Raw genomic sequence first — 26,242 nt, 5'->3', positions numbered from 1 at the left:
AGATCCTTTTCAGTCATGCTGCCACCCAGTTATCCCCCATTCTGTATTTAAACTTCTAATTATTCTTCCCTGCCCTGTGCGCTGGATCTGGCATGCAGGGAGGGTTCGTGGACCCAATCTAGCCCATAGGGCAGGCCCCGTGCCCTTCATCCGGCCTGCTGGGCTAGATCATTTTGACACCCCTGAGATAAAGGGAGGACATGACTTCCAAACTAGGTAGCTCCTGTGCAGTGCACAGTAAATGGGAGAACAATTAAGTTACAAACTAGACCATGAGGTTAAGAGATGCTGCATGCTTCATGGTTTGTGCATTCAGCTGCTATGCCTGTAAAGGGGTTGGTCACCTCTGGTGAAGTAAACCTGAGTTCATGAAAGCTCATGCTCTCTTTCTCCATATTACTTAGTCTATAAAGATGCACATCTACTCTGCCTTTACACTACAAAATGCAGGCAGCAGCTTGGGACCTCACGGTATTTGCTTGCACAGTCAACAAGTGAGGAACATACATCATGTGGACTCTACACCATGGGCTCACCACACAGGGATTCAGGCATGGTGCTGTGGGCCTGTGCCTACTCCCATGCTGCGATGTAGGGAGACTGCATCACTGAGGGACAGTACTGAAGAAGTGTGGGAGCGGGGCTCAGCTGCAAGGCCCAGCTGGGACATGTGATGTGTTCAGGCTGGGTCAAGGGACCCGTTGGACACCGCAGGGTGCTCATTATAATAACTCATAGCACATCTCATTCCTACTCAGCTCTCTCTGCTCCACAGGTGCTAAGGACCCTCTCTCCATTGCAATGCTCTCTCCATACCACTCTCTCAACCACCCTTTCTCCTGCTGGTTAGTCCTCTGTCAGCCCTTCCTGGCACCCACCTCTCTTCTATGTCCCAGCCAGCTGCAGCTAGAAAACCATAACTGAGGTATAGCTGCAACTTGAGTTCGAATTACAATTTGACTCTTTGGGGGGTTCTGGAAAAGAAAAAAAAATTTAATCCTGTTCATTGATTAGCAAGTCCACCTAAGTGAAGGAGCATTCTGGAAGCTCCCCCCAGGTTATGATTTTCAAATCTTACAGGTGGGCTCTCATCTCTTATGGGGGGGCTCAGCCCCCCCGAGCTCCCCGGTAATTCACACCCGGGCCGAGACCAACAGCAAAGCATTGGAGGCCAAGGGGCCAGAGAAGGCCAGGTCGTGTTTTATGGTGCTCGGTAAGAGACGGATGTTGAACACTGTGGACAAGGTGCTGGCGTTTGACTATGTCTTGCCTACTTTGTCATGTTATTTTTTTTGGGGGTGGGGGGGCCTCTGGTTTTTTTAAACTTCATCTGAAGAGCACACAAAGACTTCCTCAGCCTGACAAGGGGGTTTTAAAGCTGAAGGCTTGCTAAAACATTTTTTTCCAACTATTTAAGCTGGTCTAATAAAAGATATCCGATTCACCCAAAGAACCTTGTATATCTATCACCTAGCACAACCCAGGCCAAGGGCTCGGTATGGTTTGGCATGATCCTCAGGTAAATAACAGAGCGCTGCAGCCCCTGACCTATCCTAAGCTTCTCTTTCACTACCAGCGCGTCAGAGTCAGGGTCAAGGTCAAACCGCAGCCCCACGCCCCAGTCTCTGCACCCCCTCGTCCTGCCTCAGGCTGAGTTTCGGCCGCCTCCGCGCATGCGCAACCGCCTCTTTTGCCCTCGGTAAAAATGGCCACTGTGGCAACGAGCTAGGATCACCTGACCGGCGTAGACAGGCAGCCGCTTCAAGCCTGGAAACGGCAGCGGAAGTGACGTCTGAAGCAGGCGTCGATGGTGGGGCGGCGCCGGCTTGGGTGGCATGGCGATGAATAGCCGCTTGCAGGAGATCCGGGAGCGGCAGAAGTTGCGGCGGCAGCTCCTGGCCCAGCAGGTATCTCCCAGCCGGGCCGGGCCGGGCCGAGGATGGGACAAGACCCTTATCCCCCGCCGGCGACCGCCCAACGTTCCAGCCTCTCCGGAGAAAGGGAGCGAAGCTGCGGGCCGCGCTGGGATTGTTCCCATGCTCCGCGTGAGGGGAGGGGGCGGGCCCCGGCCCCCCTGGCCGACGTTACAGCTATGGCGCGTTTCCACCTGCCTGTCCCTGCACCAAGTGTGCGCTGACAGACATGACGGGGAGCTCGTTCCTAAACCACCACTGAACCCAGGTGCATGCACTGTTTAAGGCATGATGGGCTGGGCCCCAGCGACTTTTCAGATTCAGCCATGAAGTTGTTGTGCAATAGATGCACAACATCTATGGTGGTTGGTACGCAGCACGCCTTAAATAGCACGTGGGGTCTCCAGTGCTGTGTTGGTTCAGCGGCATTTTAGGAATGAGTTCCTGGTTTTGTATGTCAGCGTAGCGATGAATGTGGTGTAGTCAAGTGTAACCAAGGTATGTCGTGTCCAGAGTTTGAGTGGCAGATGCTTTATTCAGATTTTCACCTTTATCTTTCAGTGATGTATTCTGTAGGTCTGTCTCTGTCTACATCTATATATGTAGATATCTATATATTTCTATATGTAGATACCTATGTATGGATACATATATAGATATATGGACATACAGATCTACATACGTTGTATAGATACATGTAGATAGATCGACAGACAGCCAGCCATAACTCTGTATATCTTGATAGTTATATCTACCTGCACAAATCTATATCTACGTATGTCTATATCTATATAGATATATAGACGACAGCTATTGATGGCTAAGACGTGTGTATCTATATCTCCTATCAAAACAGATTAGGTATATATAAGGTTTTATGATCTCTGTACCTATATTAGTTTGTATCTATCTTTTCCTGAGTATGTTTTGCCCTTCCTTCAGTTAGGAGCTGAAAATGCTGACAGCATCGGCGCAGTATTGAACAGTAAAGATGACCAGAGGGAAATTGCAGAAACAAGGGAAACCTGCAGGTCTGTACTGAAGCATTTCTAGTGTAGCCCTTACACTAATGAACTAAAGACTTCCTTTGAAAGAGGAAAGGGAAGTAGATTGGACGAATTTCAGCCAACAGGCAGTTTTTTGTCTTTTCTCTCAGTGGTTCTCAACTTTGTTACCCTCAAAGCAGCCCTTGGAAAATGCTAATAGCACCCCAGGATGCTGCAGCACCCTGGTTGAGAATCATTGATGTATTTAAAAAAAACCCAAACAAACGCAACCATATATGAAAAGTAGAATGCAAATGATTGATACCATGTAATCATAGTTCTTGGGTAAAAAATCTATTATTTTACTGAAGTTCCTTGTGTTATGTTATTGGAGGTCTTTTACTTTTTGTTATGATTACAAGCAAAAAAACCTCTAAAAACTCTGTTTTGTAGGAATAAGGGTTTAAAATGTTTCTCTGGCCAGCAGAAAGGCATCAGGAATTTTTCTTTAGCAGTTTAGTAGCTGAATTTCAACCTGAGTGTCTTTTGAGGCAGATCATAGAACCTTAAAAATAATACAAACCTTTACAACGAGTGGACAAAATACGACCTACAGGCTGTATCCATCCCCCCACCTGACTGGATCTGGCCTGTGACTGCTCCTGCTGTACTCCACATTGGGCGAAGCCCCACTCATTTCTGCTGGGGCAGCTTGTGCTGCGCTCCTGTCCAGGCCCAGGCTCAGACCAATGGGCGCAGTTTCCCATGGTGCTGTTCCCAGTGCCGCTGTACTCCTTTTGTCTCCAGCTGGAGCCACCAGGCTGGAGTTTCCTGCCCACCTGAAGTGGCACAGTAGGGGTGGCAGCAGGAGGAGGAGCTACCGCTGGAGGTGAGGGGAGCAGAGCAGCACCCGGCTGGCTGCAGGTGTACTGGAAACAGCCCTGCCAGAAGCTGCCTGCTGGCCGAGGCCAGCTTGGTGGGCGTGGGTGAGGGTGCTGCATGTGCTGCCCTGGGCAGGACTTGGCCCCATGCGGAGCACTTCAGGGGCAGCCACCGACTGCACCACCTGGGTGAGCTCTGCCACATGTGTCCCCCCCCGCCGCCGCCTCCCACCCCTCACTGCCGTCTGGCTCCTGGAACCTTGTGTCCAGGCAGCCCCTCCCACATGCATACACAGCCCCACCCAGGCAAGGAGTGCAGGGAGTTGATCATGGCTCGGCTTTGCCCTGAGCTGTCACTGCCCCATGACCCAGCCACATGATCCCAGCCTCACCTGCCTGTCCTGCTCTTGAACACTGCTTCCCACCTCTCCAAAGCCCTGTAGGGAGTTTTGGTAAGTTGTTGTCTGGGGGAAGTGGGGTGGCACTGCTGACCCGGCCTGTGACATCTCATCCAAATGCCCTATGTGGTCTTCAAGCCCAAATAATTGCCCACCCATTAAAACAAGACCTCTTGATCAGCTAAGTCTTAATGGGGCCAAATCATGAACATTATGATCTGTGAAGAAATTCTGTAAAGTGAGGTGCTGCTTATAAGGCAAGAAGGTCTTAGCCATCTAGCTTCTAACTTAAAATACACTTGTTATCTGCAGTAACTCCCTATGTAGGCACTTTTAGCATGTAGTGTGTGCAAAGTAGCTTGTTTTTGATGTTTATACAAGGGCAAAAGGTTATAACAGGGCAGAATGCTGTAAATTCATTCACTATGCAACTGTACAGGCAGGCAAGCCTGAATTTCAGTAGATAGTGAATAACTCAGATTTTACATTGCTTTGACTGTATCCTTGTGATCCAATCAGTTTAAAACAGCACAGAGTAATGTGATGTTTGATGGCATGTTGATAGATATGGCTTCTTAAGCTGAAAAATGCAAAGTGATTTTAGAAATGTATAAGTGAAAACCATCTGTTTAAATTCAGGCCACAAACCTGTACACAGTTGATGCAGATCGTTAGATTTTGAAATATGTCATAACCAATTTGAAATAATGCAGCTCATTAGATATTGAAATATGTCCTAACCAATTACTTTGTTTGGATCTTTCTTATATTTTTTAGGGCTTCTTATGATACCTCAGCACCAGGTCTAAAACGCAAATATCCAGATGAGGGGGAGGCTGATGAAGAAGAAATTGAAGATTATAAGGTAAAAAGACAGTAAATAATATAGTCAGGAAAGCAGACTTTTAGACTAAGTGCAGACATTCAAGGGTGGATAGAGGGAGGTTAGATCACTTTTTAAAATGACTACCCAATTTAATTTAGTTCTTCCAGGTGTGGACCCTTAAACTTAGACCTGGTCTCAGTGATCGGAAATCAGTCTAAACCCATAAGAATACAGAAGTTCTGTGCACGTAGACCAGTCCAAAAATGGCAGAACCTGGTCTAAGGATCAATGTATGCTCAAACTTAATCAATCTAGGTTAGATCGGTAAATCAAACTTCAGTACAGTTACTCATGCAGTGCCGGGGCTAGGATAAACACCCCTGACCCCACCCCCTATAGACTAACCAGCTCCCTTTCTCTCTCCCTCCCTTCCCTTAGATTGAGTGGCCATTTTTAATGTGATCCAACCTTCCCCTGATTTCCCCCCCCCCCCGCCCCCAACCTCCATCCCAAAACATCTGCACTTAGCCTTAAAGTGCTGAACTTTCATGTTAATATGGCAAAGGATCACTCAGTGGGAAGTCCTACTTCCTAAAAATTTTAGGATTATATTTCATGCTTTTGTGAGGTCTCATGTTGTGGCTGTTTAAAAATGTTGTTCTGCATTAAGTATTTTCCTTGGCTCTTCTTTACAACTTTCACACAAACGGAAGAGAAGACTTTAGGCAATGATGGAACTTCTTTGGTTACAGCTAGAGCACTTTGTTTTGGAAAATGTACAGTATATAGCAGTGGGAAAGGTTCATGTATTCCAGAGAGCAGGGCATGATAAAAGCAGTTAGGAGAAGGAAGAGGGAAAGGACAGAGATAAAACAGACTAGTTTGCATGTGTTTTGTAAGGGTAGAGTTAAGATGAACTTCATGGGTTGGAGGGCAAGCAAAAGAAGATTCAGGGTGTGGGTAGGAGGGGCCTTTGGTCAGATAAATTATTCAGGAAGCTATTCCTGGCATTTGTTTTGTATGAAATTATTACATTTGCTGCCTGACCCTTCCAATGCATGAGTTTTCAGTAATCATAGAATCACAGAAAATTAGGGTCAGAAAGGACCTTAAGAGGGCATCCCCAAATAGCTCTTCCCCAACCAAGGCTTTGTGTAGCCAGGTCTTAAAAACCTCCAAGGATGGAGAGTCCACAACCTGTCTGTGTAACCTATTTCAGTGTTTTACTATGCTCTAGTAAGAGTTTTTCCTAATATCTAACTTAAACTTCCTTTGCTGCAAACTGAAACCATTGCTCCTTGTTCTTGTTTGCTGCCACTGAGAACAGTCTAGCTCCATCCTCTCTGGAACTCCCTTCAGGTAGTTGAAGGCTGCAGTTAAATCACCCCCCAGTCTTCTCTTTTCCAGACTAAATAAGCCCAGTTCCCTCAGCTCCCCTCAGAAGTAATGTGCCTGAGTCCCCTCACTATTTCTTTTGCCTTCTGCTGGACTCTCTCCAATTTGTTCACATCCTTTCTGTAGTGCGGGGGGGGGGCTGAAACTGGATGCAGTACTCCTCACCAGTGCTGAATAGAGGAAATAATCACTTCGTTTGATCTGCTGGCAACACTCCTACCAAAGTAGCTCAGTGTGTCTTTAGCCTCCTACCAAAGTAGCTCAGTGTGTCTTTAGCCTTCTTGACAGCAAGGACTCTTTTTGGCAACACTGTTGACTCGTATTTGGCTTATTGTCCACTGTAACTCCTCTTTTCTGCAGAGCTGCTGCTTAGCCTTTTGGTCCCCAGCCTGTACTGGTGCATGGGACTGTTCTGCCCCAAGCGCAGGACTTTGTACTTGTCCTTGCTGAACTGCAAGAGATTTCTTTTGGTCTAGTCCTCCAATATGTGGAGGTCTCTGATCCTAACTGTATCCTTCAGCATATCTACTACTCTCCCCATTTTGGTGTCATTTGCAAACTTGCTGAGGGTGCATTCTATGCTATCGTCCAAGTCATTGATGAAGATATTGAACAAAATCAGCCTCAGGACCAACACTGGATTTCCTGAATATGAGAAATCAGTCCCTGGCCAAGAATTTGCAGTGCTGATTTTTTAAAAAAAAAATTATATTTATTTTTTTTATTTTAAAGTTTGATTTGAAAAGTGGCAGGTTAAGGGAGAAGGTAAAGGAATTGAAGGTGAACCCTAGATTTTATGATCAGGAGGATATTTGCATGTGTAACAGTGGCGAAACTGGAGGACATATTTTTAAAGAAAGAAGTGAGGCGTATGCCTTTAGTCAAAATTTAAATTGACAGCAAAGGCTCCCGGTATAGTTGGAGGTGATAGTGCTACTCCTACAGAGGAAATGGGCTTCAAAACTCAACTTGTACACCATGAGATACAATAATTGTATTTTTTCTTCACAATGTTAAAAAATTGTGCAGTGGAGGTGAGATGGTCCTTTCTTAATGAAATCACTGGGTATTACCTGTTTTATAACACTGTTGTACTCCTCTCCATCTAAATATTGTAGTGCACTTTACAGATAACTCACTTTCTGATGGAGAAATAGATATAATCTTCATTGAAAAATAAGGAAAACGAAGCATGGGAGACTGCTGCTTAAGATCCATAGAAAATCCTGTGATAAAACATGAAAGAGAACTTTGTGCTCATGAATACCAGTCTTTTGTTTCAAGCAGAAGACTTAAGTTTCTTCCCCTATGGTATCTTCAAAGACTGGAGCCATAGAATAAATAATATTTTAATACCTAGATTAATTCTAATAAGTGTAAACATATTAAAGATTGGTGATGAAATTGGAACCAAAATAAAACTGCCTCTTCCATAATCTGAGTCCCTGTAGCCCACTATTATGTCTATTATAGTGGAACCTGATAATGGGTGCACCTTCATTTTCTTCAGTAAATTGTAAGTTGAAAAAAAATGGCCCTTGCTTAGAGAGGTGCTTGCAGTCTAAGGTCTGGACTGCATGACTAGATATATATGGGGCAATCAACTAGTGACTTGGAGCCTATCTATTGGACGCCACAGATGAGAGGAGGAGGAAGAACTTTTTGAAGGAGAAAAAATATTCAGGATCAAATATTTAACCATGATTAACTGTTATTATGATGGTCCTTTGCCTTCCCTGAAATAAACTCTTTTTTGTATTGTATGTCTTAAATATATTTATATGTTATAAGATAAACTAATATTGATTTAACTGCCATCTATTTTTTTTCCATTATATTTTATTTTTCCATTGAATTTTTATTTGGTTTATATATTTATTGCTGGTGACATGAACTTTATCGTGTGTTAACAAATGATACATTAAAGGAAATGCAGTACAGGCAGTCCTCGGACTTATGGCACAATTGGTTCCTGAAAACTGTGTCTTAAGTCAAAGCGTTGTAACTCGGAACCAATTTTCTCATAAGAAACAGTATTATAAATGGGAGACTGGTTCCTGAACCAAGGCCCGATACCCTATTTTCACCAAAAATACCCCAAAATTTTGTACTCGATCAATTATAGATAAGTAATATAGCTACATAAATGTGTTCATATTGTAAATAGCAATCATATTGATTTGGAAGGACTTCTTTGATGTGGCTTTGCTGGATTTTTTGAAGGGCTCTTGGCTGGGATCTTGTCAGGAGTTTTGGCTGCAGGTTTTTCTGGAGTCTTGTCTGCTTTCTTAAAGAAAATGTCCAAGGAAGTTTGGACAGATGTTCTCCAGGGAGATGGGTGACACAGAAAACTTGTTTGCTGGCGTGGCGTGGCGTGGCGTCACATTGAATCAAGTGTTGTAAAGTTGAAACTGACATCAGAAAGTTGAAACGGGCTGTCAATTTATAAATGTTGTAACTTGAAACGTTGTAAGTCGAGGACTGCCTGTATTGTAAAATAGATTACACGTTTAAGTATATTATACATACTATATTGATAGCTACATTAACACAAGATGAATTATTTTTATATTATTTTAAAATCAAACAGGTTTGAGTAACACTTTAGTTTAAAATCACCTTTCTCTCTGAAGATGAATACCTTTTGCTATACCTAAGATAACTGGATCTGAACTATTAAATACTAAAGCTATATGTTTTCCAACTTTTCTTCCAAGTATGCATTTATCCAAGGAGTCATTTTTATTTTTAGAATCTTTGCTTAAAAATGAAATGCAAAATCACATCTCATTTATAATAACAAGCATTCTTGCTATTAAGAATATAAACATAGTATTCTATCATCATGTGTATGTTAGCTCAGTGCATAACCTAGAACTGGAAGGAACCTGGTCTACTGCGTCTAGTCCCCTGCATTTGCAAGCAGCCATTTACACAAGGACTCCCTATAATTCCCACTTCAAAACCTCTCACGAGTGCAAGACACAGTATATGAAACACCAAGAGCACATGATAATATGTCATAGTTGAGCTGCGTCAAACTTAAATGACTTGGTGAGCAGGCTCCAGACAGAAGGGCTTCTAGTGGGCCAGTTCCAGACCATGCTGCTTGCTGAACAGCAATTGAAAACTAGAAATTTGACAGAAGGTGAGGGGCAGGCCAGCACTAATTCCCTCGATACTGGCTATCCTGGCATGACAGTTCTGGGAACCACAACAATCTGTGCTGCAGGCTGATGACCTATTTCCATGGGCTGGGTCTAGCCCACAAACTATGGCTGACACTTGTGCCATAGGTAAAGCGGATGAAGGCATGGCCAGTGCCTTGCCACTGTGATGACAAGGATGTAGGCGGTTAATATATGCTCAGATAATCTCAAGAAAGCACCATGGCCCATGTCTCTGAGGAAAGCAGAAGTCTCCCAGAGTCTGTACACATTTGATCTCATCCAGAAATTGCTTCCTGACTGAATTTGGTTGTTGAACTGGTCCTACGCAGAAGAGAGAATCACAAACCTATCTGGCTTCTCTAAGTACTGGTAGGAGCATCAATTCACCCAGGCAAAAAAAAACCTCTTCATCTCTGTTTTGTTAAGCTAATGAACTAAGATCCTTTAATATGCTTTCAAAAGAAGAGTTGTCAGTTCCATTAACTGTTTTAATGGCCCATCTTTGAATTTTCTCCATTATAAGGTAATCTTTTTCTGAACATTGGTAACTGCAACTCTGAAAGGCACACACAGTGGTAGTAGTACCACCTGGTCTTTACTAAGTACATCTTCCCTAATATACATTAGGATTGCATTGCCCTGCTTCAGCTGTCGCATTCGTGTTTCATAGGACCATAAGGTCAACCAATACATTTATGTTTGTCCCTCCTGCCCTCAGGTTTCTCCAGTCTCTGTACCCTTATCTTATAGTTGAAGTTCTTATCGGTCTGTAAATACACTTCACTTTACACTGTTAAACTTCTTTCCATTTCTGATGTTCCGTTCCACAAGATTTTCTAAATCTTCTTGCATTAAGACTCCCATTTTCTTTCATATAAAGCAATAACTCTCAGTTAGTGTCAGCTGCTAATTTTACTAGGACAAACCTAGTTCCAGGAACATAAACATTTGTAATGGGGATTCGTCCTAAGGTTGATCCCTGAGGAACGTTGGTGGTAACCATATTCCAGTGAAATATCTTGCTTTTCAGCATAACCCATGCTAATAGCACTTTAAGCAAACTCCTTAACCACTTCACAGTTGCAGTGCTTGTTCCCATCCTCTCCAGGGTGGCCAGAATTTCATATGAGGCATGTTATTAAAAGCTTTGCTAAAAAATCTAGATAAATTAAGTTTACCACATTAGTCTTATCCAAGAAGTCTGTTATCTTGTCATAGAATGATAATTAAATCAGTATGACATGTTTAAATCCCATTTTCTATTTGCTTCCATATCTTTGCCTATATTTTCCTATAGTATAAATAATGTGTTACTAGTCTCGTTTTTTTGCCGGTTCCCTACAGTATAAGAAATACTAGCTATGTATGCGTTAAGTGAATAATATGTTTAAGTCCACAGTATATTTTGACCCTCCTCACTCCATTGAAATATAATTATACTCCATTTAGCTGCATTGTGCCCATCTTCAAGGGGGTGAGAGAGAACCTGGGTAACTATAGGCCAATTAGCCTAACTTCTATCCCAGGGAAAATCCTGGAAAAATTCATCAAAGAGTCTAAAGTACGATACACTTGCAGAAGGTTGGATTCTGAATGACAGCCAGCATGGCTTCATTGTGGGTAGGTCTTGTTTTACCAATCTCATCTCCTTCTACAACCAGGTAACTTGCCACCTGGATAAGAGAGAGGAGATTGACATTGTGTACCTAGACTTCCAAAAGGCCTTTGATCTGGTATCCCATGATGTTCTCAGGAAAACTGGAGGATTGCGGGCTTACTGCTCGACAGTCAGGTGGGTAGGAAGCTGGCTGCAGGTTAGGAACCAGAGCGTTCTAATGAATGGATCTGTGTCATTCTGGTGAGAAGTGGCCAGTGGTGTCCCTTAGGGGTGCTTTTCAACATCTTTATCAATGATTTGCATGTGGAGGTAAAGAACTCAGTGGCCAAGTTTGCAGGTGACACCAAGTTATGTGGGGAGCGTGGTCACACTGGAAGGTAGGTTGGAGATACAGGTAGACATAGACAGTCTAGCAAGTTAGGTGGATCGGAACCAGATGATTTCATAAATTTCATGGACATCAAGGCTGGAAGGGACGTTGGGAGATCATCGAGTCCAGCCCCCTGCCCAAAGGGCAGGAAGTCAGCTGGGGTCACAGGATCCCAGCAAGATAAGCATCCAGTTTACTCTTGAAGGTGTTCAATGTAGGTGCTTGAACCACCTCCGCTGGCAGACTGTTCCAGACCTTGGGGGCTCGGACAGTAAAGAAATTCTTCCTTATGTCCAGCCTGAAACGGTCTTGCAGGAGTTTATGACCGTTCGACCTAGTCATCCCTTGGGGCGCTCTGGTGAACAAACGTTCCCCCAGATCCTGGTGGTCACCCTTGATAAACTTATAGGTGGCCATCAGATCACCCCTGAGCCTGCGCTTTTCCAGGCTAAAGAGTCTCATGTCTCTCAGCCTATCATCATAAGATCTGTTTTCCTGACCTCTGATCATGCGCGTGGCTCTCCTCTGAACTCTCTCAAGCTTCTCCACATCCTTTTTGAATTGTGGAGCCCAAAACTGGACGCAGTACTCCAGCTGCGGCCTCACCAAGGCCAAGTACAAGGGGAGAATGACGTCCCGGGATTTGGTCGAGGAGCATCTATGGATGCAAGCCAGCGTTTTGGTCGCTTTTTTAGCCGCAGCATCGCATTGCAGGCTCTTGTTCATCTTGTGGTCAATGATGACCCCCAAGTCTCTTACTTCTGTAGTGCTATCCAACGTAGCACTGCCGAGCCTATAAGGATGCTGCAGGTTTTTCCTCCCAAGGTGGAGAACCTTGCATTTTTCGGTGTTAAACACCATCAGGTTCTCGTCCGCCCATTTGCTGAGCTTGTCCAGGTCAGCCTGGATCACCCACCTGTCTTCTGGTGTGGATGCTTTGCCCCAAAGTTTGGTGTCATCGGCGAACTTGGCCAGTCCACTCCTGACTCCAATGTCCACATCATTAATGAAGATGTTAATTTTTTTTGAATAACGGCGCTGGATCGCTAGTCCGCATTGTTTATGGTCAGAACTACGACGGTATCTGATCGTCTTCGAACCTCTGACTTTCGTTCTTGATTAATGAAAACATTCTTGGCAAATGCTTTCGCTTTGGTTTGTCTTGCGCCGGTCCAAGAATTTCACCTCTAGTGGCACAATACGAATGCCCCCGGCCATCCCTCTTAATCATGGCCCCAGTTCCGAAAACCAACAAAATAGAACCGGAGTCCTATTCCATTATTCCTTGCTGGAGTCTTCCAGCGACCAACCTGCTTTGAACACTCTCTAATTTTTTCAAAGTAAACGCTTCGGACCCCCAGGACACTCAGTTAAGAGCATCAAGGGGGTGCCAAGAGAAGTGTAAGTTCAACTCTGAACTTGTAAGTTCAACTCTGAGAAGTGTAAGGTGCTCCATATGGCGTTAAACAATCCCCAACATACAGACTCGGTGACGCCATGATGACTAGAACCACGACTGAAAGGGATGTAGGGGTAATAATAGACCATAGTAGGAACATGAGCTGTCAGTGCAATGCTGTAGCCAGCAGGGCAAACAATACTCTGGCATGCATCAACCGAGGCATCTCAAACAAAACCAAGGAAGTGATTCTTCCACTTTACTCAGCATTGGTGAGACTGCTGCTGGAGTACAGTGTCCAGTTCTGGGTGCTGTGCTTCAACAAGGACATGGGAAAGCTTGAGAGAGTCCAGAGAAGAGCCACCTATATGATCAGAGATTTGCAAGGCAAGCCATACAAGGAAAGGTTGAAGGACTTGAGCCTCTTCAGCCTAAAAAAGAGAAGGCTTGGCGGACAGCTGTTCATCAGGGCACCCTTGGGGAAAACCAGGATTAATGACCACAAACTCCTGGAAGACCATTTCAAGCTTAACACAAAGAAAAACTTCTTCACAGTTAGTGTCCAGACTATGAAATAAGCTCCCTCCAGAGGTGGTGCAATCACCTCCCCTGGAGATCTTCAAGAGGAGACTGGATGGTCACCACGCTGGGGTCACCTGACCCCAGTTGTCTTTCTTGCCTAGTGCAGGGGGCTCGACCTGATGATCTTGCGAGGTCCCTTCCAGCCCCTTACAATCTACGAATAACTAGTAGCAGAAATGTTTTTGAAGAATCAAGGCATAGACTAATTTACTCATATATAAAACCATCTGCCTTCCTTAAGTCAAAAAGATTTGACCTTATTTTTTCCTGCTTGATAACTCCTCAGTTATGGAGCTAGCATCTTGACATTTTAAATTTAATGGTTTTTTTACAGTGGTCTGTTAAAGTAAGTTTAAAGTAAGTAAGTTATTCTATAAATAAGTACACATACATGCCCTTCTATCACATTATCCTTACATTTTTTCAGCATAAGATATGGTAAGTTAATCATTTGAATTCAGTTTTAGGGGTTGTTAAATCAGTAGTGCATTCTCTAAATAACATATACTGAGTTTTTTATATGACATATTTCAAAATTAAGTGTTCTGCTTATTTTTAGAGCTAGGAAGATCTTTTGAGGGAACCTGACAGCAGCAGTGCTACTAAATGTATTGTGATGTAAAAATGTATTTGTCCTTTTTGGTGTCTGATGCTTCCATTTAAACTTAGCTGGTGAATGAAATATAGTATTTTTCTTTGTATATTATTCTGGTAGGTACTACTTCAACTAGTCTGACAATACTTTGCGGCAGTTTTGTGGTGAAAATACATGTTTGCTCATTTTACTGATGGAAAAAATAAAAGATTAGATGAAGAAAGAATAATTGGTTTTTCTCTGATTTCAGCCTTGAACAGTGTAGCGGGTTAGGTTTCAGAATGCTTCATGGGCACCTTTTGTCATTTAAAAAAAAAAATACGTGTAGGAAATTTTTAGATGATGTTTACTTATATGGGCAAAGTAGTTTACTTGTACTTTTCTGAAGATAGCATCCTCTTTCGATTTATAGTTGGCCACTCACAATTTTTGCAAAGTTGATAGCCAATCAGATATTTTCAGGCATTTGAGAGAGAGGGGAAATAAATATGATGTGCCCTAGTGACTCATTACAGCCTCAACTGTAATTGAATCATGGAGGGAATCTGTTTAATTACTAAAAGTCTTGCCAGTTTTCCTTGATCAGGAGATGTTTTAACTGGGGATAGCTGTGCAAGGGTTTCTTCCAGCAGATAGTTTTAGCAAAATATGTTGCTTCCTTAGTCTATTAGAGTTCATGCTTTTCAGGACAGAGCACTTCTCTGCCTTGCTTTGTATCAATTGCCACACCACAGGGTGTTAAAAATGAATAGCCTTTACCTGGCTCATTATTTCTAAGGTCACCTTGGTAACTAACCCAGCCTGCTCAGTAATGAGGAGGAAAAGAGGCCTTTCTGCAACATGTCAGTTATTTATTCTTTTCCGAAACTGGCATTGGAACCATTCATGATCTACTGTTGCAGGAACCTAATGTTCATAAACAACCCACTTCTTCCTTCATTAAGAAGCGGAATCATAATGAGGAGAGAAACCACATGAGCCTACATGCCTATAAAATGTGCTTTATTCCAAAGGATGAAGTAGAGCTGCAGCAAGATGAAGAGAACCTGCCCTATGAAGAAGAGATTTACAAAGATTCCAGTACATTCCTTAAGGTAAGCTATTCCTGCAGTTAGATCTACCTTGATATGGTTGCCTTAAGCTGTTTCCATAGCTGATGCAGTTTAAAATATGATTGAGGGGAGAATTGGCACCCCCTGATTATCAAATTAATAAATAGGCCATGTTTCAGGCCAAGCTGAGCCACAGTGAACCTGCATCAACAGCTAAAAATTGTAGTAATTGAGATATTTTTAGTTTAAGAACACAGGTTGAGGAAAGGGGTAGAATAGTCTTACAACAGTTAGGATTTCCTAGTTTATATGTTGCTAATGTGTGTGAACTGTGTGTCATTTTCTTCCTTCCTTTTTTATAGGGAACCCAGAGCTTAAATCCTCACAATGATTATTGCCAACACTTCGTGGATACCGGGCACAGGCCTCAGAACTTTATCAGAGATGTGGGTATGTCAGAGTAGTCCTAACAACTGACTTTCTTATTTTTCTGCACCTTTTGCATCTATGCTTGATTTTATTTTTACTTTTATTTTGATTTCTATAAAAATAAGGGAATGAGAGAGACTTGGATAAAACTTGACTGTATTTCCTGCTGTACAAGTTAAATATGAAGATGAAGTACCCCTTAGGTGGTTTCCCACTTCACAGTAAATCAGTTAGTTCTGACTATGGAGCTCTTGTTCAGAGAAGCAGTGTGGTCTAGTGGACTGATAAATTGTCCTTCAATCCTATGGATGACTGTTTTCTAATCCTGATCCAGCTTATTGCCACAGAAGTACCTTCGACATCAGTCTTTCTCTTGATGTATAAAATACAGAAAATAACGCCTCTGCAAGATAGGTTAGTACCAAAGATCATGTCAGGAAGGCATAACAGTTTAAGTCAGTATAGTTGTACATATGCTGGACAGTACTAAATTCATCCAGCTGTCTTTTTATAAAGCATAGGTTCAGTGCAAGGTAAAATGAGATTTCAGGGTGCAAAACACGTCTTTGTGCTAATGCAAAACCTATGCTGATATGACATCTGGATGCTGCTGCAATATAAACTTACTTCCTCCCGCCATCTACTGAGTGATTAACACCAAATGTTCTCAATATCCATTTTTACAGGTTGTGACATGAATTTGGCATTTGTAATAAATTCTTCATATTCTGGACCATGCATGTCTTCTAGCAGGAAACAAGTTCCTTTCAGTTCTTTTATTAAAAAAGGAGCTTTAGCTCCGAAGTCGGTAGAGTACTTCCAAAAAAGCAGGTTGTAACACATCTCAGGTCCTAAACTGAGTCTTATTCCTCTGTGAAAATTATTTTCAGACCACTATGCTGTTAGCATTTGGTTTACATTACTACTAATATGCGGTTTTGGCTTTTCTTCCCCTCACATTGCTGTTCAGGGAGGCAGCAAGGTAGCAGCCATAACCAAGCCAGCATGACTGTTTTCATTCATGTTCATTCATAGATTTCTAGGGTTGGAAGGGACCTGGCAGATCATTGGGTCTGACCCCCTGCTCCAGGCAGGAAAGAGCACTGGGGTTAAGTAACCCCAGCCAGATGCCTATCCAATCTCTTCTTGAACACCTCCAAGGTAGGGGAATGCACCACCTCCCTTGGAAGCCCATTCCATATTTTGGCAACCCTCACCATGAAGAATTTCTTCCTTATGTCCAATCTAAATCTATTCTTTACTTTGTGGCCATTATTTCTGGTAACCCTGAGGGTTTCATGTAGATGAAATACTTGTGAGAGAGAGGAGGAAATGCTGTTTATATTTGCTCAGATACCTGCAGTGTTAGCAAGTGTGAGAATTAACTTTTCAGTCCGTTTTTTCCATTAAATTGGGAGGCATGTTAGAACTACTGGTTAAATACAATAAACCAGGAATTTTGACAAAAAGTAAAGGAGAATGTTTCCTTGTAGATCATGAGCTTTAAACTGAATGGATGAACAAACATAAAAGAACTTTGTAAGTTGCAAATTGCAGTAAAGTTGAGTTAATATTTGGGGTTGTCTGCTTTATAGCTTTTACTGCCACAGAAAATGTTTAAATTTAACAGCATGTTTTCTTCAACTCAGGCTTAGCAGACAGGTTTGAAGAATATCCGAAACTTCGAGAACTCATTAGACTGAAGGATGAGCTAATTGCTAAATCTAACACTCCCCCCATGTAAGTGTTTTTGTTAGAAACTGGTTTCCCCTCTCCAGACTGGTTTAATATTAGCTGTCTGCTCCACAAATCTTTCAGCACCTGTTAAAGATTTACACTTTCTATTTCTGTTTTGTATATGTAAATTAAATCACCAAAACTTCAAAACAATATAACTTTTATTTTGGGTAATTTAATCTAGGGGTTTAATTGGTGTTTATATATAGATTAGATTTTTTTTTTCACTGGAGAATGATTGTTTATAAAAACTAAAGCTCTGTTTTTTAAACTGTACTTTCAGCCTCACTGAGATGCAAACATACCTGGCAGCCAGAAAGGAGAAATAATCAAAGTTTAACATGTTATAGTTTCAAACCACAAGGAAGCCTTTTAAAAAAAAAAAAAAAAAAGACAATCGCCTCTTTAAGACTTTGACCCGAATATTATGAAAAGGTTGTTCTTACAATAGGAATACCTTATGTGTGAATAAGATATAAGATATATTGGTTTCCATTCTGTTCTGATCTATGTTAAAATAAGAAAATCTGAAGCTATGTATTAAACCTAATTAACCTTCAAGTTTCTGCAGATTTTCAGCTCTAATTTGAAATATGCAATGTGTTTATCCTGCTTGGTTAAAACCTTATGAAAGTAAATTAGTGTGTTAATTTTAATCTGCATTCAGGAAGAAGAATCTTTTAGCACTTCTATGTGCACAGTCCTTTGAAATTTCAGAATAACTGAGAAATGCTAATTATATGCTAATTTCAATGAAAGAATTCTGAAACCTGATGAGAGCTTCAAAAATGTTAAATTTAATTATTTATACTCTCACTATTATTCGCTTATGGTAGCATTTTGAATACTACCTTTTTTTATTGCATTAATGCAAAACTCGTCAGTTCAAATGGTATCCCCTAATTAGACAAAATAAAATCAATAGAAAAATCCCCTTCTGGCTGTATGGTTAGAAGATACCTTTGTCTGAGTCAGGAGATTCAGGATACTGAGAATTTACGTTTTCATGGAGCTATAACAATAATTTGCACTGTTTAAGAAGGGAAAATATAGGTGGATTGGGCAGGTATCATTTTTGTGTGTTTAAATCTCAGAAATATGTTGCTTTTACCCTATATCATGCTTTATTATACCATTTAAAAACAGAATTCCCAGTACATTGTATATGATCACACTCCTTATATGCAAAACATATATAGAGCTTAAAGATGTATTATATTTTTGGGCCTGTGGCAGATGTTACAGCTATTGTAAGAAAATAACTCTTTAATTGCATCATAAATTGTTACATGCCACACATTCAGGGAACATATCGTGATAGAATGACAGACAAACCATGAAGATGTTACTTGTTAAATGTGGAGTATCTTTATAACTGGTTTCTGTTGTGATTTAATTTGAGCGTGAAGCGAGTTAAACATCCAGTGACTGGACTTTGTCAGGTCCTTCAGCATCCCACAGTGCATTGCTCCTCTCCCCCACCTTCTCCACCAGTCCCAGAGCAGCAGCCTGGGCTATCTAATGCAGCACAGAGCCTCATGTAGGGGTGACAGGCATGCTGTCTGCTCCTTCATACCTGCAGGGAAGCAAGGGCTGTCGTCACAGTCCTAGCTGCTGCCCTGGGACCCTCATCCAGTCACCCTCACAACACTTGTGTACAAGCTGGAATAAGGCTGCTGAAGCAGGAGGTACATGATCCCCCATGACCCAGACTAGGGGTCCTGGGCCAGGATGAGTTGTGCTGGATCTTAAGCCTGCTAGAGGCATAAAAGGACAGTCAGACTTGTCCTCCTGCTGTGCAGGGAGTGGGAAAAGACCTAACATGGCTGGTCCTGGCCTGGGGTTCCCTGGCCAAGGTCGAGCAGCAAGGAAATGTCCCCTGCACAGTTGGGGTTCTCTAGTTTGCCCCGCTCCACCAGCACAAGCTTGCAAGGCTCTTTCCCCTGTCCCATTCCCCCTACCCCCTCCGTCTCCCCCTACCAACAGCCTATTGTTTGCCTGTGAAGTCACCCACATTACTCAGTGTTTCCATCATACAGCAACATTTTTAGTTGCCCTTGGACAATTAAAATAACGTCTGTGAAATGTCTTAGGGTTGCCACCCGTCTGTCTCCCTAACTCAAAGTAAAAATAGATTTTTGTCTGAGCTGTGAAATCTATAAATTTCTCTCTGACGAGGAGCTGAGATGAGAAGCAACTGGTTTGTTTTCTAATTGTAGACATTCTTTAAATGCATTCTGTGCCCATAACCAATTTCTGTGGAAAAGGTCAGTGTTGTACCAGATCTGGACATACAAATGGATGCCCTGTTTTTTCTCCTCCAATCCTAATAGCACCTTCAAGGAAGAGGGCTCCTTTTTTGCAAACAATAGTTTTAATAAGGTCTGAGGGATCTACAACCTCCTAACCCCCCTGTTCATTGTTTCATATCATCACTATGACTGCTTGCTTGGCAAATAAGTAAAATAAAATATTTAATGCACTGTTAGCTGTACTTAATGTGTTATATCTGTGTAGTCTAAGAGAAAACATAGCTCTTGATTGACATTAAGGAAGTGGAACTTAATGGGGGGAACCACTATTCTACCCTGTCCAAGTACTTTGTCATAATTCATTATTTGTTCAAATAGGTATTTACAAGCAGACTTGGAGGCTTTTGACATTAGGGAACTAAAATCCAAGTTTGATGTGATTCTGTTGGAACCTCCATTGGAAGAATATTACAGAGAGACTGGCATCACAGCCAATGAAAAATGCTGGACTTGGGATGATGTAAGCTTTTTTTGTGTTCCATGCTGTTCCAAAAGTCTTTGTAAACATCTATGTAAAATAGAAGTTCACCCAGATCAGTTTAGGTTTGTTAACGTAGGGTTTTTGCATAGGATTTGTTCAAATAGTTACACCTCTTAAAACTAAGGTCTTAATCCACATGTATTTAAGTGACTCTCAGAACACTTTTTAAATTGGGCATATGCTATTTTATTCCTTTCTGATGCACTGAGAAGGCCTTAAAGATGTTTTAAAAAATGAGTAAATAAAACCACTCTGTTTTCTCTGATTGTTTTTAATATTTTGAAAAATCAGGAGCATTATGTTTGATGTCTGGTTTTGCTGAAGGACTGACTGAGCAGGCTCTGAAAGTGTATTATGATAACTAGTTCCTGAACTGGAAGGGTAAGGGAGTGTTCAGTTCTCCTTTCTCTGAAGTGTTTGTCAGGTATTGGAGTTGAACAAGAGTTAGCAAAAAGCAACCACAATTCCATCTTAATCCTCAGATATCTGACAGTCAAGTTCCCTTAGTTCTGGAGTTGCTGTTTCTTGAATTATGGGGGATCACTTTATACACCATAGGCATTTTTGAAAGAGTCAAAATCAGAGTTCCCAATATCTTAAAAGATGTGGGGTGGAGATACCAGGATAGAGTTGTATTCTAGAAAATAAGCATACAGCCCCTCCCCCCGCCTTTCCTCTTTTCACTACTTTTTTAGTATTAAAATGTGTATACTCTGATTCAGTTAGCACCGGGAGAAATATTTTTAAGTTAAACATATAACGCACTTCTAAGAAGTCTTTCCATAAGCAGAAAAAAACCACATTGTTGCAGTCTTAAACAGTTCTATACCCATAATTTTGCATGATTATCTCATCTGTCATTCATCCTCCCCAAGAAGAAAAAGCTTGGAAAGCCAGGATCGGGCATAGCAACTCAGTTCTTTGAGGTGCTGAGTGTTGAGTGCTGTTCAAAATAGTGAGAGTTGACAATGCCAGCCATGTTGCTTGGAGTGTTTTTTAGAACTGAATCCAAAGAGCAAGATCTTTCTTCATTAGCTAAGCATTTTTGTCTTTAGTCCATGGGAAACAGAATTAGAAAGATAAGAGTTTCTGTCTATTAAAAAAAAAACACAGTTATTCCAGGAACCATCAGATTTAGAAGTCAGGAAAATACAGAGTTTGCAGATACCTGTTTTTTAAAATAAAAAGAAATGGATTTGTTAATGAATGGAAATGGAAATGGATTTGTTAGTCAATGGAATCTTTCTAAATTGGAGACAAAGCTAGGAAAAATATCCTGATTCTTTGTCATGATTTAAGAACAAGCCTATGGCTTCTATTCATAAAACTTTCGAGTGTAGAAGTTTGGTTGAGACGCATACACATGATGAAAAAATATGGATGCCACTGGTAACCCAAACTCTCATTTCTCTCTAGCATATGGGTTTGGAAACAGTGACACCATACCTGTTGTAAGCTTATGGAAAACTTTCACATTACAATTCCAGCAAGACATGTTGAAGCATTGAGGAAGTGTACAAGGAAAGAGATTTAAGTGTCACTATTGTATCTTCCAGCCATTTCTGTTGCATCATTATTTTTTCACAATGGCAGTGAATGAGTCTTGATTTGATGTGTTAGCAAGTTATAGATGAATCTTTTCAACGTTTAATGAGTAACAGATGCATGCATCTGAAGTTATTGTACCCTAAATGTTGTTCATCACTTTTTGAGCCTCCATTGTGACACTTATTTTCTCTAGAGCTGCAAATGGAAGTATTTTAAAGTAATAGGTATCAGGCTAGTTTTAGATGAGCATTTAAAGAAAAACAGATGCCCTGCACTTACACTGCTAAGGAGATATGACGCAAAGATGATACATGTATTCAGGAAAACTGTATTGATTATAAATGCATTTGGATTCAATGTTAGAGTTGGTTTCACTCGCTTCAAATTGAATAATTATCACTGTGGCCAATAACTGTATATATTTCCAAAATGGCTGTGCATTATTTTTAATTGAAACCAGTTTTCTGCTTCTATTTTTTAAATATTCTGAATGCCCTATAATTTACAGCAAGAGAGAAGAGTGCTAGAACACTTAGGATGGTACCATGTGGGTACTGGTGAATTCGTTTTTATTTAATAAACTTATTGGACAATGGTGTCAGCAGTAAAGGAAATGAGACTAGATGAATATGTTTAATTAATGAGTATTCTTAAAGTTTCCATAGCAATGCAAAACATGAGAAATGTTCTTCCCACTAGAATCTGCGACCATGTGAAATATATTAAACAAATACTTCATTTGGAAAACATTAAATGTTTCATTGTAGATTATGAAACTGGAAATTGAAGAGATTGCAGCCCCGAGATCATTTGTCTTTCTATGGTGTGGCTCAGGAGAGGGCCTCGATCTTGGCAGAGTGGTAAGAATATATTTTAATTTACAATTTCTTCTCAGCTTAGATTAACACCAGATTCTACAATAGCACTTTTTGCTGCATAGAGTCCTCAACTTGAAATGTTGAGGGGCACTTAATTTTGCATTGAGAGGTACAATGAATGCTCAGATTAATTCATCATTAACTCTTTAGACTCTGCTATTTTCTGGATGAGCAGCTGGAACTGCCTGAGGATCTGTAGTCTCTAAAGAGATACATTACAGTTTTGTTTCTAACTCTTACAGTTCCAGTGGGAGCAGGGAGCCTTATTTGTGATGATTGCATTACTCTTTTAACTAAACAAATCATGGCTGAATATGTGCTTTTTGTGCAGGCTTTCAAGATGGTGCTAGTCTTATATAAGTTATGAGAAACTCTGGTTGGTACATGTAACACTTTTATTTTTGTAAATTAATTCAATATAAATAAGCTGTCACTTGGTTTGTTTGGCTGCAACAAGTTATAGAACATAACTTTTATATGCAGTATCTTGTCTATTATTGGTAGGTACTTACAGAGGAGAACCCCCCTCAGTGCTTTACTTGCAGCTTGATGCATCCCCGCACCAAGGGCAGCACGTGCCCAGAAGAGTAATTGTGTCAGTTTGACCCGACTTGCTCAGCATTTGTATAGCTTGTGCATTCCCACCACATTTTGTAATAAATGCTCAATTACAATTTGCGGGTGCTTTTATCGAATAGCTGATTCAATCAGCTATTCGATAAAAGTGCCAAAAAAGCCCTGCAGAAGTGTGCAAGCTATATAGATGCTGGGGAGCCAGGTCAAACTTAACGTGATTCCTCTTCTAGTACAGCGTGGGATTTGGGGGGGTGGTTTCCATGTCTTGTCAGTACCCAGTATGCCTAAGTCTAGGCACACTGTGATTTACCAAATCAAAACTATTAGTATTTTTTATAGAACTTTTATTATTGTTCTCTTGCCAGAGTTTTAAAATCTTTTTCCTATGTTCTGATGATTTGTGCTTGTTGCTTAGATTTGGGTTTCAATAAGAGTGTCCAGTTATTTCTGCTTATGTGGTAGCACCTTTTCCTCAGTTTTGTGCGGGCTGTCTTGTTAAGGACATTTTGCATTTGAGTAAAGGGTGGCTAAAGCCAATAATGTTTATGTTATATAGTATTTTTTTTCTAACACAGTCTGCCTGAAAAAATGTGTGATGTTTTTGGAGCAGAATTGCTGTAGTCAAACAGTTTTCCACAAAGGTGATAATCAGAGTCCTGTGATTTCCCCTCTACCTTCTCAGATTTTATTCCATCAAAAACTAGGGATTAAATTCATACACTTCCTTTCCCCCAAATTTTTACTTAGCTTTCTTAACAGCTGTAATTATTGTAATTGTTCAGGACTCGTTCACTTTTTTTTTTGTAAAAATCCCATTTGTAAATCGACTTTACCTGTAGTAGGAACAATGGGGACTTTAATGTAGGTGATCATACAGTAACTTCTGGTATTTTTACCCTCTTGTAAAAATACACTCTTTTTTTTTACCCTCTTAAATTTTACCCTTTTGAAAAATACTGCCTGGTCTGAATAACTTTGGATTTTATGATAAAAACTCTGGTGTCCAGCTGCACCAGTGAGGGTGATGATTCCAGAAAAGACCGGTTTCCAGAAATCGGATGTATGCAGAGATGGATAATATGAACTCAAATTGTGTTTTGGGGATTTGTTACAAAATGTGGCTATAACGTGAGCATAGAGAAAACCCTGATGGTTCATGTGTTCGTAACTGATTCTGCTTCAGACAAATCTGTTGCATGTTATAGTTTTAAACCTAAACTGCTATTTCAGTGTTTGATGTAATATAACTATCTTTTATTTTTGTGTTTATTTGAAACATTATAGTGTCTACGCAAGTGGGGTTATAGACGATGTGAAGATATCTGCTGGATAAAAACTAATAAAAACAACCCTGGGAAGACTAAAACGCTGGACCCTAAAGCTGTGTTCCAAAGAACAAAGGTATGGCTTGACCTCAGCTGATCTAAACAAACACCAGAGGCTCCACTGTAATCGATAGTGTGAGTAACATCAACCCAGGGTTTTTATATTTTTTCTAATTTCTCTGTGTAGATGGAATTATGTGGAAAGGTATTTTGCAGAATAGTTGATGAATTTCTCACCAATTCTAGACTCTACTCAAGTTGATTAAATATAGAAGCATCATCTGTATCCATTGCATCATGAAGTTCTTTTCTAACCTTCTCAATGGTCTTATTCAGTCAAGTCTCATTGAAATGCAGATAGCTGGGGAAGAGGGTTCATGGAAATTTTCCCACTCGATCAGCCTGAGGGGTAATGATGGAAGCTGGCTAGAATGCCTTATTGTTTTCATTGTGCCTACCTGTTACTAGAGCTGAAGTTGATTGTTTTAGACTTCTAGGTTGTCAAATATTACAAACCCACTATTGATATGTAAATCAAAGATGTTTGAGCAAAAGCTCTGCTAACCAAAAGCTGGGGAAAAACAGGCTGGGATTTAGTTCCCGTACTGGATTATATTTATTTCATATTTGAAGAACACTAGTTGCTTTAAATCAGAACTGAAATATTTGTTTTTGTTAGAAGAGCAGCTTTTGACTTTTTAAATTCTTTAAAGTTAGGTTCTGTCAAAATAAGTTTTGCTTTTAACAGTTTAATGTTGTGAAATATATATTTTCTGTGAAGGAAAAATATTCTGGTGAACAAATGGACCACCAGGATCTGGGGGAATATTTGTTCACCAGAGCGCCCCAAGGGATGACTAGGTCGAACGGTCATAAACTCCTGCAAGACCGTTTCAGGCTGGACATAAGGAAGAATTTCTTTACTGTCCGAGGCCCCAAGGTCTGGAACAGCCTGCCATCGGAGGTGGTTCAAGCACCTACATTGAACACCTTCAAGAGAAAATTGGATGCTTATCTTGCTGGGATCCTGTGACCCCAGCTGACTTCCTGCCCTTTGGGCAGGGGTCTGGACTCAATGATCTTCCAAGGTCCCTTCCAGCCCTAATGTCTATGAAATCTATGAAATTCTGAATATACTTTTCTCAGTAAAGTTGCTGTTGCTAAACACATTTATAAATTCTTTTATTTATTTTTTAAAATAATTTTTAAGACAAAGATTTTATTTTTAAGAGATTGCTTTCTTAAATCATTTTGATGGTCTTTTTTTTTAAAGTTAAAGGCTACTGTTGTAGATTTTTTTTGTCTCCCCTCCTACATTGGGGTCAAACCGTATTGCATTGCAGTCGCTGTTGCCCAGTGGCTCAGTAACACTTCCCCTTGGCACCAAATCCTTGTAAGTTGCAGGATTAACTGCTCCAGGAAGCAGTCTTTTATAACATCAGGACATTCAGTGTCTGCATCCTGGTCTGATGTTAGATTGATCCCGTTGATTTGTGCATAGTTCAAGTACCCAGTGCCTGTCAGGAGCAGGTCAGGAGCAGCTCTGGGGCACCCTCTGCACCCAGTTTAGCTGGGGTTAGCAAATGGAGGGGCAGGGAGAGAACAGCAGGTGGTAGGAAGGCATGCAACGGGGGGCAAGGCTAGGGTTCTGGCCAACTATTCCAAATGCCACTTGCCTCCCCACCACCTGTCTGTCTCTGCTGCTTGCTCAAGTGCCTCTGCTTTCCCCACAGCAGCGGCAAGGGGGACATATTTAAGGCAACCCTCCAAT

General features: G+C 41.1%; 1 protein-coding gene across 1 annotated transcript in view; it reads left to right on the top strand.

Moving 5' to 3' along the window:
* The first annotated feature begins 1,801 nt into the window (after positions 1–1,801).
* Positions 1,802–26,242, top strand: part of METTL14 (methyltransferase 14, N6-adenosine-methyltransferase non-catalytic subunit) — a 37,889-nt gene continuing 13,448 nt past the window's right edge. The window contains exons 1-9 of the mRNA XM_090036644.1: positions 1,802–1,907; positions 2,856–2,944; positions 4,956–5,043; positions 15,147–15,227; positions 15,548–15,635; positions 17,264–17,354; positions 19,982–20,123; positions 22,460–22,552; positions 24,431–24,547. Coding sequence (XP_089892770.1) covers positions 1,836–1,907; positions 2,856–2,944; positions 4,956–5,043; positions 15,147–15,227; positions 15,548–15,635; positions 17,264–17,354; positions 19,982–20,123; positions 22,460–22,552; positions 24,431–24,547 — 861 coding nt within the window. The 5' untranslated portion in view covers positions 1,802–1,835. The remainder of the gene's footprint in view (positions 1,908–2,855; positions 2,945–4,955; positions 5,044–15,146; positions 15,228–15,547; positions 15,636–17,263; positions 17,355–19,981; positions 20,124–22,459; positions 22,553–24,430; positions 24,548–26,242) is intronic.

The sequence above is a fragment of the Crocodylus siamensis genome, chromosome 2 (assembly GCF_052110815.1).
Source record: "Crocodylus siamensis isolate JL-2025a chromosome 2, ASM5211081v1, whole genome shotgun sequence".
In the NCBI taxonomy this organism is placed as follows: Eukaryota; Metazoa; Chordata; order Crocodylia; family Crocodylidae; genus Crocodylus; species Crocodylus siamensis.
The sequence above is the reverse complement of the archived record's forward strand: the minus strand, read 5'-3'. Positions and strand labels throughout refer to the sequence as shown.